The 12,613-nt window shown below is 37.5% G+C and overlaps 1 protein-coding gene across 1 annotated transcript; it reads left to right on the top strand.

Moving 5' to 3' along the window:
- The first annotated feature begins 711 nt into the window (after window positions 1–711).
- Window positions 712–12,316, top strand: LOC126814284 (glycoprotein-N-acetylgalactosamine 3-beta-galactosyltransferase 1). The gene is made up of 4 exons (XM_050539363.2): window positions 712–904; window positions 3,393–3,664; window positions 6,664–7,319; window positions 10,295–12,316. Exons 2-4 carry the CDS (start codon window positions 3,487–3,489, stop codon window positions 10,403–10,405), a joined length of 945 nt encoding a protein of 314 aa, XP_050395320.2. The 5' UTR covers window positions 712–904; window positions 3,393–3,486; the 3' UTR covers window positions 10,406–12,316.
- Window positions 12,317–12,613: the final 297 nt, after the last annotated feature.

The raw sequence follows: 12,613 nt of genomic DNA, 5'->3' as shown, positions 1-12,613 counted from the left end.
CACTCAACACAAACCAGCTAATTTCGGATCTTTAGCAGTGAGGGGAAACCAGAGGACCCGAAGAATGCACGAGGTTGGCCAGGCGACCCTACTCCTTGGCACGTACAACTGGGGAATCGAAATTTTGCACAGACAGTGACGTTACGGCATATTCTTATATTTATATCGAATTCCAACTTCCAAGGGATCGTTTACGTGTGCGCCAATGTATACACGGGACCTCGATGTTTCGTCCCACCGAACGTATAGGCTATCCCTAGATAACAAACCTTATCTATCAACCCTCCATGTTTCGAGATAAGAAATGGTGCTATTAACTTCAACGTAGCACATTTGTAAACAAAATTGACAATATTTTTAATCAAAACAATGACTGATATTGTTATTTATAATATTTCTGCCACACCCAACTACAATTAAGCATATAATCCTGCCTTAGGCTCGTGAAATATTTTATTATTGTTATTTAGATTTACAGATAATGATATTTTGATAGTGTGTCGCTCTTATGATGTAAATCACGTATGCGATGATTATGATGCTCCTTAGGGTGGGCCAAATCTATTTGTTAAGGTCAGCTCAATTTTTTTCTAGGTCGCCGGCATGTACATGTAAACTAGGTTAGTGCACGTGATTGTTTGCGAGATTGTAGGTTAGGGTAAGGGTAAGCATTGAGGCTAGGTCCAGGGTTAGGGTAGGGATTAGCGCTAGCCCTTTTTAAATCTTGTGACCTTTGACGAAAAATTGAGCTGGCCTTATCATTTAGCACTAACCCCTGAGGTTATAAACCACGAGTTAATCGGCTACGTAAACGTTTTACCTGTTTCGTGTTATATCGTGGTATTTACGCATGCTCATAAGGAACAGAGACAGGGGACCAGGGACACCATAAAATGAAAAACCAGTAAGTATAGATATATTATTTTCAGTATTCATTCTTCATAGGCCTCATGTAATATCGTCTGAGAGGCCTGGTGACTCGGTTCACTATACAAGGAGGGCTCGAATTCGCCCAATGTTGTCCGAGAAAGGTCCTTGTTATTTTCTGAAGTGGTTTCTCCTTGTCAGCGGTGCAGGACGGAGGGAGGGGGGGCTGACAAGGAACAGAAAACTGAGGCACCGTGTATAAATTTGCATGCACGTAAAAGATCCCCTGGCAGATGGAATTCGATATAAGAGTAGGCCATAGTGCCACTGCTCGGGCAAAATTTCCCTCATAACACACTGTGTGGCGTAGGCTATGCCCGTCTTCATTAGCCCAGCTGGAGCAGAACAGTGGGACGTTAAACCCCATTTCATTTCGTTTCATTTACTTAGCGCCCCCCTCCCCATCGTTTTCTTTTGTGTATGTGGTAAGAACTAATTGAAATGATAAATCAATCTGTTATTAACCACATCTACATACCAAACTTAGGCTGCCTGTCTACAGTTAGCTCCGCTTGAAAACAGACACTAAGCTAGTTGACCGACATTTTAAGTCCTAAATCGACGAATTTAGTCGAAAACACTAAGTAAAGTTCGAGAATTTTAAACGTATTTATTCTGCTTCCATTTAATGGAATTAAATAAGTTTATTTAGTCTTTGTGTGAAAGCCAGATGTGAAACGGAGTAGAAGAGCAGTAGAAAACTATATACTGATTTTAGGATATGACGGCCATTCAGGACAGAGATTTATTCTCGATGTATGAAGTAGATGACCTCTGTGTGCAGATTGCAACATCTATTCTAAGGTCTTTGTCATCATATCATCATTTTTAATGTCGTAGAGTCTTGGTGCTTATTACTTATCTAGCATGATTCCAGGGAAAGGTTCTGGAAAATAATTCCGATTCTGCCTGTTTGTAAATATCGAAAGTTCAATATTGGAATTTGTCTACAGACGACCACGTCAGACCGACATTAAAGACCCGGAAAACGAGGAAAATAAGTCTGTGCCCTGGATTTTGACTTTAAAAAATAGGGTCGTTTGGAGAACCGTAAACACGGGTTTGTTTGCAGGTTTTTTTGTTTGGCTAACCGGATATTTGTCTTTTTTTCTGATGTCAAACTTTGAAAAGAAAAGCCGGATATTATTTTTTTTTTTCTTCTTATTTCTCACTATGAAAAGTAAAACTGGTTTGTGGCTAGGTTATAATGTTGAAATGAATCTTAACTGTCCTCACTATGAAAAATGGAGGGGCGGGGGGGTGGAGGGAGAATGACATTTTGATTTATATAATGTACGTGAACAAACTTGAGTATTAATCTAAATAGCATTTGAATAGATAAACTACAAGTACGCCGAATATTAAACATAATATATTATTTCAATGTTGTTATTATCAACCCTTGTAGACATTTATTCATATGGCAAGCCTATACTTAACCCCACATTTTGTCAAATAGTCAAACACCCTCGAACGTGGTTTCCCCTTGTCACTGGCTCACGGGGGGCCTGACAAGTACAGCTGTCTAGTCGTTCGGAAGGGAAGAAAAACCGAGGTCCCGTGTATACATTGGCATGCACGTAAAAGATCCCTTGGCAGTTGGAATTCGATATAAGAGTAGACCATAGAGCCACTGCCCGGGCACAATTTCCCCTCATACCACTGTATGGCGTATGCCCCTCCCCATTAGCCCAATCGAATCAGAACAGTAGGACGCTAAACCCCATTTCATTTCATTTTTTCAAACACCTCACTCAGAAAATAATAATTTCTATGATATTTTCAAGAATATATTCATGTTTCATTATCTTTTTTTGAACTATCCTTGCAAGGACAATTAGCTCTTTATCTAAATCTTACATAGTGCATCTTTAAAGTAGCAATGAGTCTACATAGTGCATCTTTAAAGAGCGTCGTATAGCTCTATTTGTTGGAGCCTTAAAATAGACGTAAATGGATAAAAAAGCGATACAGAGAAATGGCCTTTAACGTCCACTCGACACAAACTAGGTCATCTCAGGACTAACTTGTGGTTTAATTTTATTTCAATAATTCGCTAGCGCGTAGGAGTCTTTAGCAGTGGGGGGGGGGGAACCGGGGGACCCGGAGAAAACTCACGAGGTTAGACAGGCGAGGAATCGAAACCACGCCACTTAACTCAATGACAGACCTTATGATGCATCGCGCAAGCGCTAACCATTCGGCCATCCACCCCTCCACCCCCGGTTCTAAAAGCACATGTAAATGTAATATGAATGTATATAAAGTGATTTTTATTGAAATTGTCGACACTTATTCTTACCAATACGTGAACAGTTTACCTCCTTTAAATCTCACCCACTTGGTTTAGTTGCAGCCATAGAGTATGCTTACTCCTCCAGGGACACCCGATACTACTATATTGTTAATTATTCTTAGTACAATAACAGCATCAATGACCAATTGTATTTTAAAATATTTGCCAGGGATCTGTATGTTTGGTGTGCTTCCCGATAACCGGAAACAATCCTCTGGAAGGAAAGAATTAACGGATTAACGGATTACAGAGGATATATAAAGATGAATCGCATTCTACTCAAATTCATTGGACTGGTGATTGCCAGTATTTCGACCGTGTTCTTAATAATTTATGTCTTTAAAGTAAAATCGCCGTCATCATCATCAGCATCATCATCGCCGTCTCTACTCGAACTCCAAGATGCAGCTAGGAGAAACTACAAAGCTTTAATCCAACCTGGTAAGTGTCCCACAGAATTGGGGGTTTATTTGACAGAGGGGATTGTCAACGCACGTGCACGTTCATATCAAAACATTCCAATTATTATCCATGATTAAAATGAGCTAAAGTAGAAGTTTGGAATGCTCACGAGCTAGTCCAATGCCACCCTCTCCACTCTCTCGTTTACACCCACCCCACCCATCCTGCACTGTGTTGTAACGCTTGTCGTAAAGGGAGTTGGGCTGAGGTGTACATAACAGCTCAATCATCTCAATGGCTTGATCCAGGGTGACTCCCGGTTGTACGTGACAAGGAGTAGGGTCGCCTGTCCAACCTCGTGGGTTTTCTTCGGGTCCTCATGTTTCCTCCCACTGCTGAAGACCCCTACGCCCAAGCAAATTATTGAAATAAAATTAAACCATATGTTAGTCTCGAAATGACCTAGTTTGTGTCGAGTGGACGTTAAACCCTATTTCTCTATCTCTCTCTAGGGTGACTCAACGAATAACGCGCGGAATCATTGGTTAGCAGGTCTCCGGTTCGATCAGGGGAATTTTCCATCCAGTCTGGTTTTTCCGACTGATTAAGAAACACCGGATAGTCGTTTGGATGGGACTAAAAACCGAGGTCCGGCAAAATATGTCGTATACTCGCCTCCAATATCACGGTTTGTGTTGAAATTAAGGAGAACGTTACCCCCCGCCTCCATTACATTAAAGATGCCTATTGCAGGTCTTTCTTTAGGCCTTAAAGGGACAATAACACTCTTGCTGGCTTGACAGCCCCAGAAAATAAAAAATAGCCTTATTCTAAGTACTAGATGTGTTAGTGTCCTACCTGTTGTGTAAATTATCCATTAAATCCTATTTTACTTGGCCAGAGGGTTCAAAAATATTTTTTAATACAAGTCACATTTGAAAAGCTTTACGTCAGGCTTTTCAAATCATTTAGTTGAATTTTTCCAATTTTTTAAATTAGGTGTGTTAAGATGAAATTTGTATCATGAATTAATTGGAATATTGTAAACTAGTACAATTTGTTGACCAGAATAAAGATTGGGACATATTATTCAGTTACAACAAGAGTGGTATTGAGCCTTTAAACGAAATATAAACTATTAGACATTTATTAACACGACAAGACCGCAATAAACTCTCTGGGCCATCGGACGGATACGATTTTTCAAAAATTAAAACAGTTTGGTCATTTAATGATTTAATTTAAAAATAGAGAAACGAGGCTAAGTCTCCAATATACCAGTACAATGGCTACAATTATAAACAATTAAAGATACATTATGGGAGATTCGATAACGAGTTGGCAGTTCCCACTATAAAAATTAAAAACTAGATAACGTAAAGGCAATTTGCTGAAAATTTCATTCAAATTGATCCACTATGAACCGAGAACTAAGCGAATGAAATTTCTGCCTAGCCTCGGTCATCATTACTAAAGTCAGTACGATAAACAGCATAGTCTCGATTATCCATTTAATCGTTTAATCGAGAAGGAAAGTTATGCAGTAAATCGGCTCACAATCCACTTAAGATCGCAGGCTAGCGATGCCATCTAGAGTTGATTATGTTCTGGATAAGTTAATTAATGTCTAATTAATAATTTAGATAACATTTCAGGCCTAAAGAAAGACCTGCAATAGACAGATTTAGCTCTTGCATAATGTATGTTTAATGCACACATCTTATCAAAACTTCGCCTAGAATAAAGTAATTTAAATGAAACTTTCAATATATTTAATTTGCCTGATCTACTTTTGTATTATGACAATGACTGCCAACTCATTAAACAAGTTTATACACGATAATATTACATACACAGCCTGTGGTATTCGTCTACTTTCTTTGTTAATTTGAAAGACTCAATATGAAGATGATTTTGTTACGCGGAGCAATAAGATATCTAGTCTAGTTCGAGTTTCTTCCTACAACACTTCAGTTTATATCCGGATGACGGAAATGCACTGTCTAGCCCCTATGGCTAAGTGGGTAAGACGCTGGCTCGCTAGCCTGGAGGTCGGGTGTTCGATCCCTGCATTGGCCGAGAAAGTTCATCCAGATTTTCCGGCGTGGCTTCCCCTTGTCAGTGATGCAGGACGGAGGGCCTGACAAGGACAGCTGTCTAGTCGTTCGGATGGGACGAAAAACCGAGGTCCCGTGTACATATTGGCTGCTCGGGCAAAATTTCCCTCATAGCACACTGTATGGCGTATGCCCGTCTTCATTAGCCTAGTTTAGGAGCAGAACAGTAGGACGTTAAACCCCATTTCATTTCATTTACAAAGTTAATAATATGCACAAAAACGCGGTTTTCCTTGACCCCCCCCCCCCCCGACTCCGCGGAATTATATTCATATAATTAAATGTCTAATACTTTCATGTATATAATAATATGGTCACAAATCACGAAATGGGATACGTGACTGAAAGATTGTTTTAAAAAAAAAATTTAATTAAAAAGAAACAAAAAATAGCGAGATCAAATTGGAGTCTGATATTCAGAAAGCAAATTGATTTATAAGATAGGAATATGTTATTTATATATCATAGAATTTGTAAGACGGAAGTTAAAGGGACATTATAGGCCGTTAAACCCCATTTCATTTAATTTCAGATATTTGCATATTATAAATAATAATAATTTTTAAAATACAGATGTGACGTCATCCTTTGATGTAGGCGTTTACGGGCAATGTGCCAAGCGTACATTATTTATACTAGTTGAAATTTTGGACCCGGGAGACGTATTCCATTGCAAAGCACCTGCGAGTGTCTGTATTTTAAGTTGTTTAATGGTTTCGAGCTTAAGACATTTCGTAATATTTTGAAACAACACTTAGATCTGATGTCCCTCGTGTTGTTTTAATATATTACTTAATGTCTCGCTCTCGAACATTAAACCACACATAAAACATTTAAAACCGACAGAAAGACCCGCAATAGGCAGATTTAGCTCGTACATAATGTAGCTTTGAACAAAATTGTTTACTTTCTATATTTCAGGTGTACAGGGGCCGTATAAAAAACCTAAAATATTATGTTGGGTACTGACAGCGCCTAAATATCTGGATACTCGTGCCAAGGCTGTGAAAACTACCTGGGGTAAAAGATGTGACAAAACTCTTTTCTTCAGTAGTACAGCCAACGCTTCCTTTCCTACGATTGGTCTGAATGTTTCCGAAGGCCGAGACGCACTGCCCAATAAAACAATCGGAGCTTTCACTTACTGTTATGAAAAATACGGGCAGGATTTTGATTGGTTCATGAAAGCTGATGACGACACTTACGTCATTGTGGAAAATTTACGTAAATTCGTTTCGAATTATTCTTCATTGGACCCTATTTATTTCGGCCATAATTTCTATAAATATTTTAAACAGGGGTATATGAGTGGTGGTGCGGGATATGTATTAAGTAAGGAGGCGTTAAGGGTGTTTGTAACTAAGGGCGTGGCTAAAACTAAGCCTATGTGTAAGATACAAGATATAAAAAACGAAGATATTTTGGTGGGTGCTTGTTTGGATAAACTGGATGTTAAAGCTATAGACACGGTTGATGAGTACCAAAGAGAACGATTCTTACCACTGGATCTTATCGAATATGCTGTAACAGGATTTCCGTTTTGGTTGCCGGAATATTCAAAGTTTAAACCCAAACTCGTAAGTATCTGTAGGTCGAATGTTTGACAAGGAGTAGGGTCGCCTGTCCAACCTCGTGGGGTTTCCCCGAATCCTCCGGTTTCCTCCCACTGCTAAAGACCCTTAAGCGCAAGCGAATTATTAAAATAAAATTGAACCATATGTTAGTCCCGAAATAACCTGGTTTGTGTCGAGTGGACATTACCCCTCCCCCAACCCCTCTCTCCCTCTCATCCCTTATAATCATCTACTTAAGATCCCATCCACGAGAAGTTTTGACATAAAGTTGTTCATCGCCATAATATTAATTGTGACTCCATATTAAATTACATCATTAAATGACGATCATATTTCAGCCCGTTCACATCTGCGGCATCCGATGCTCTAGAGGGTTGATTATAGCTAGGCTTGTCATGTAAATAAATGAATAATAATTTATTTGAAGCCAAAATAACAATCTGATTAAAACACAGATCCAATTTCGTTTCGTCTTATAGTTCAAAATTTCGATTTTACTTGTCTTTACTACACTTGGATCTGGAAGTGTTGTTATTTAACTTGTGTTCTGCTTTAAATAGTCTGTCTAATCGAACGTTTGACCTTTTTTGCGCGGAACTGTGGGTAGACATTAGCGGCAATAGAAATCAAAACAAAGCAAAAGTAGATAAAAAAAAAACAAACATGGCGGTCGCTAATTGGTTGATCGAATGACTGACGTAATCGGCTCAAATGTCGCTTGCTTGGTACCTGACGTCATAGAACGTGAACGCCCACTATAACTTGTTAGATCTACATGTAGTGTAGGCCATAGAAAGTATAAAAAACGAAACGAAATATAGATCTATATTTTAATTAGATTGCCAAAATAAAGAATCTACAATAGGAAGACATAGCTCTTACATAATGCATCTTTAAATATGATATCTTCAACTAATAGAGTGATCTTTATAATAGTGTTCTCGTGGAATTATTAGTTTAATTTTGTTTAATAATCAACAGTAGAGCGTATAATAATCAACATGAAAGGTTGATTCATTCTCTCGGTAGATATGTTCTAAACAATGGCACCAGACAATACCTAAATAGAAACACCCTTGTGTCATGTTATGATTTATATATTATATTAAAAATAAAAAAACAAAAACTGCTGAAAGATATTATCATAAACAGGATACAGACAACAGGATACAGACAATGACATTTTTTATTCAAATAAACATGGATTTCTTTTCATTAATGACAAGCTCATTAATCAATATATTAATTTTATATATATATATATGGATTCCTTAGGTTAAAATAGGTTAAAAACAGAGAGAGAGAGAGAGAGAGAGAGAGAGATTAACGTTCAATCGACACAATCTAGGTCATTTCGGGACTAACGTATGGTTCAATTTTATTTGAATAATTCGCTTGCGCGTAGGGGTCTTTGGTAGTGGGAAAAACAGAGGACCCACGGAAGACCCACGAGGATGTACTTATGAAACAACGCGCTCGCGCTAACCATTCGGCCATCCAATCCACCAGGTTAAAAACAACCGCCATTACAGATGCATTATGTAAGATTTAGATAAAGAGCTGACATTTCTCTCTATAAAAGATAATGAAATGGGAATATCTACACAGCTAGACAGCTGTCCTTGTCAGACCCGTACGTAACTAACCTACGAAAATTAAATGGTAGCTGGCTAAACTTCTCCGCAGGTAGCGTGTTTCTGATGTTCAGAATGTGTCAGACCCTCCGTCCTGAAAATAACTGACACGGGAAACCACCCCGGAAAATCCCGACCCGATGAACATTCTCGGCCAACACCGGGATCGAACCCACGACCTCCAGACTATCGAGCTAGGGTCTTACTTACTGAGCCACCACGGCACCCTGGATTTAAAATCCTTTTTTTATTCGCGAATCCGGATAAAATATTGAAATATTTTAATCTGATAAATCAATGACGATTTTGTTTCATTTTTTTTTTTTTTTGCAACGATTTGTTATGTAATTTTTTCTCTATTTTCTGCGATTCTTTATTTTCTGCATTGTTTTTTTTTCGTTTGTTTTTGCATTTGTCAAGAAACTTACTGTCTGTTCCATGTGACATATCTGGATTTTTCACACCCTTTGATTTATTCCCCTGGTCTTAATAAACAAGAAGGCAGATAAAATCCATTATTCTCTTGTAATTTTCACATATTTCGACATATCACTTTCTCAGAACATAAACGTTACGACTACGCCTGCGTTAAATGGAACACTTGCATATGGCATTAGGGTACACAGGTACTTCAAAAATAGGGTGCATTCGGTTAGAAATGTCTAGTGAAGGAGAGTTCGCTGGTTTGTTTCGCGAAATAATACCTAGTCGGGTAATATTAATTTTGTTCGGGTTAATATGTTGGTTTTTTTTTTTCGGTTTCCACCTTGCAGGAAAATGCTTTTTGGATCACTTGGCGCGACTTAAAGATTAAAGCTATTTTGAAACATCGGCACATGTCAGAACCATGCGAACTCTCCGTAATAAGTAATTTGGTGTAAAAGATTAAGTCTTATATAAATTTGAATAAATGTATCGGGTAAAATGATTCAGAAATTTGTTTTTTTTTCGACTTTGTAGCTCTGTTTGAGAGGAAAATTTTAGATTGAAACTTCGTGATAACATGTATGTACTGATCAACTGTCAATACATATCAAACACAAATTTACTTAAATTATCTTCCGTCCTAGATCTAGTAGTTAGCGTATGAACTGAGTAATAAATCATCCGATTGACCCAGAATTAACGGTATTCATAGAAAACGTGCATGTTTTGGTAGCGAAAATATAGCTGCCCTTGTAAATAAGCAGAGCAAGAGGGAAGCCATTTTTCGAATTTTGTTTTTCTGCAATTAGGATCTTATGGCAGAAACATAACAATTTCAAACGCATATATTCACAGTAGTAGTCGTAGTATCATCTTGAAAATGTTAAATGTATTCTGTTTTTTTTTTCTATATTCCAGGGAGTGAATTGTTGTGCTGAAGATTTGATATCGATGCATTACGTTAAACCTGTGACGATGTATGTCTATGATATGTTGTTACACCGTGTCAAAGTCGACAGAAATGTATAAAGGACCTGGTAGAACTCCCCGGTTGTACGTGACAAGGAGTAGGGTCGCCTGTCCAACCTCGTGGGTTTTCTCCGGGTACTCCGGGTTCCTCCCACTGCTAAAGACCCCTACGCGCAAGCGAATTATTGAAATAAAATTAAATCATATATTAGTCCCGAAATAACCTATTTTGTGTCGAGTGGACATTAACACCTCTCTCTCTCTCTCTCTCTCTCTCTCCCACTCTCTCTATCTCCTAGTAAAACTATCCTTGAAACTATCTAATACGAGATAACCAATCTGATTAAAACACAGATCCTATTTCGTTTCGTTTTTTATAGTTCAAAATTTCGTTTTACTTGTCTTTGCTACATTAGGATCTGGGAGAGTTGTTATATAACTCCTGATCTGAATGATGTGAGTTGCAGGGAACTTTGGGTAAACCACTTCAAACGTCAACGCTGATTGATTAATCAATGTCTGACGTCATAAGGTCAAAAGCCACTCGTGTGACACCTGACGCGACCTTCCACTATAACTTGTCAGATCTTCATGTAGCGTAGCCCATCGAACGTATTAAAACGAAACGAAATATAGATATGTGTTGTAATCAGATTGCGAGAAAACTAAATATACGCGGAGACTAGCATGAGCGACATCAGGGGCGCCCCGCAAAAAACAAAACCACCAAAAAACAAACAAAAAACCGCCGAAAAACAACACAACCCATGGAACATCTTTAACTATAGTTACAGTGCAGTAACCAATAATATGTATAATTAAGGCACAAATATCTATATTACCAGATAAAATAAATCGTTTACATTGTAAGTATCATAAGTACACTGTTAGAAATAAATGTTAATTTACCATAAGAATGTGGTAAAGTATTTACGTAGTTGTATGTTATTTTACATATGTATGTTTTATTACACCAAAATAGAAGTGAGAGTACAAATAGTCGTAAAAACCTCATATTATACAGGTGATTTTACCCTGAAATAATTCATTTTACAAACGTAACGTCAAAATACAGTAATGTTCAGTGTATTCCAACTATAGTAAGATGTACCGTAGCCCAAATTGGTTGTCGTAAAAAGTTGAAATCACAGAAATGTTTTATTCAATAGTAATAAAATCAAAAATTGAAATATTTTTGTTAACATTTCTCAACACAAAACCAATTAACAGTGATTGTTGAAGTCCACAAACAAATAGCAAAAGATGTTACGACAACCATCAGATACACTGTCAGAAATTTATGTAAAATTACAGTAGTACAAGTGGTTTTTGTACCTCAATTGTCGGTATATTTTACAACATATACTACTTTTACCAAGTCTGATGTATTTTTACCGAGCTTCGTGTATGTTTATCGTCTTTCATGTGTTTTTGACAATAAATGTAAATTAACATATATGTCCTTCTACAGTAAAATGTTAAATAACTAATGGTGTCATTTTACGTATGATTTAGGGGCAACTTTTGCTGCCCGTAATTTTAGGGTAAAATAACCAAAATATTTTTAACAGTGTATACGGAGAATCACAGGTACCCATCGGTATTTAATAATAATAATATGCAATCATATTGGTTAAAGATACATTATGTAATATTTACATTCTTGTTATAACGGTACGAAAATAGATAATGCAAAATGAATAAATTTAACATTTCATTGAAATTACTCTATTCCGAGCGACGATATTAGCCTTTCATGGTTTAAAAATATGTGCATTAATTGCTAGGCTCAGCCCCTCCACTTTTAAATTAAATCAAAATATAACTGAACCGTTCTAATGTACTTAATATCGAACCCATCCGATGACATCGAGAGTTGATTATGGTCTTGTCATATTAATAAATGTCTAATTAATAACTTAGATAATATTTCAAACCTAAAAAAAAGAACTGCAATAGGCAGATTTAGCTCTTGCATAATGTATGGATTAGAATAGTTCTGCTCTGAACGTAGGTCTCATGACACTCGCCCGGTACGTTCAGAAACCGCCCTAGAGAATCTTTGTTGAAAATTTCGACCCCAGTAAATTTTACTGGATAGCCTTTTACTGCTAAACGGCCGTGTGTTAGTCCCTGTGAACGCCTGTTCAATGTAAAAGAACATTTCAGTGAGAATATAAGAACATGCTTACCTCGCTAGAGTCAGTATGAGCGACACAACAAGCTGTTAAAAATACGTCCCCTTCTGCTAAACGGCTTGGCAGAAGC

This window comes from Patella vulgata, chromosome 3 (assembly GCF_932274485.2).
Source record: "Patella vulgata chromosome 3, xgPatVulg1.2, whole genome shotgun sequence".
Lineage (NCBI taxonomy): Eukaryota > Metazoa > Mollusca > Gastropoda > Patellidae > Patella > Patella vulgata.
This window is presented reverse-complemented; position numbering and strand designations above follow the sequence as displayed.

What these genes read in the sequence shown, in the direction of transcription:
- LOC126814284 (XM_050539363.2), top strand. Translation starts at nt 3,487, where the DNA reads ATGAATCGCATTCTACTCAAATTCATTGGACTGGTGATTGCCAGTATT. An exon ending in CAAAGCTTTAATCCAACCTG is followed by an intron (nt 3,665 to 6,663) that starts GTAAGTGTCCCA and finishes TCTATATTTCAG; the next exon opens with GTGTACAGGGGCCGTATAAA. An exon ending in CAAAGTTTAAACCCAAACTC is followed by an intron (nt 7,320 to 10,294) that starts GTAAGTATCTGT and finishes TCTATATTCCAG; the next exon opens with GGAGTGAATTGTTGTGCTGA.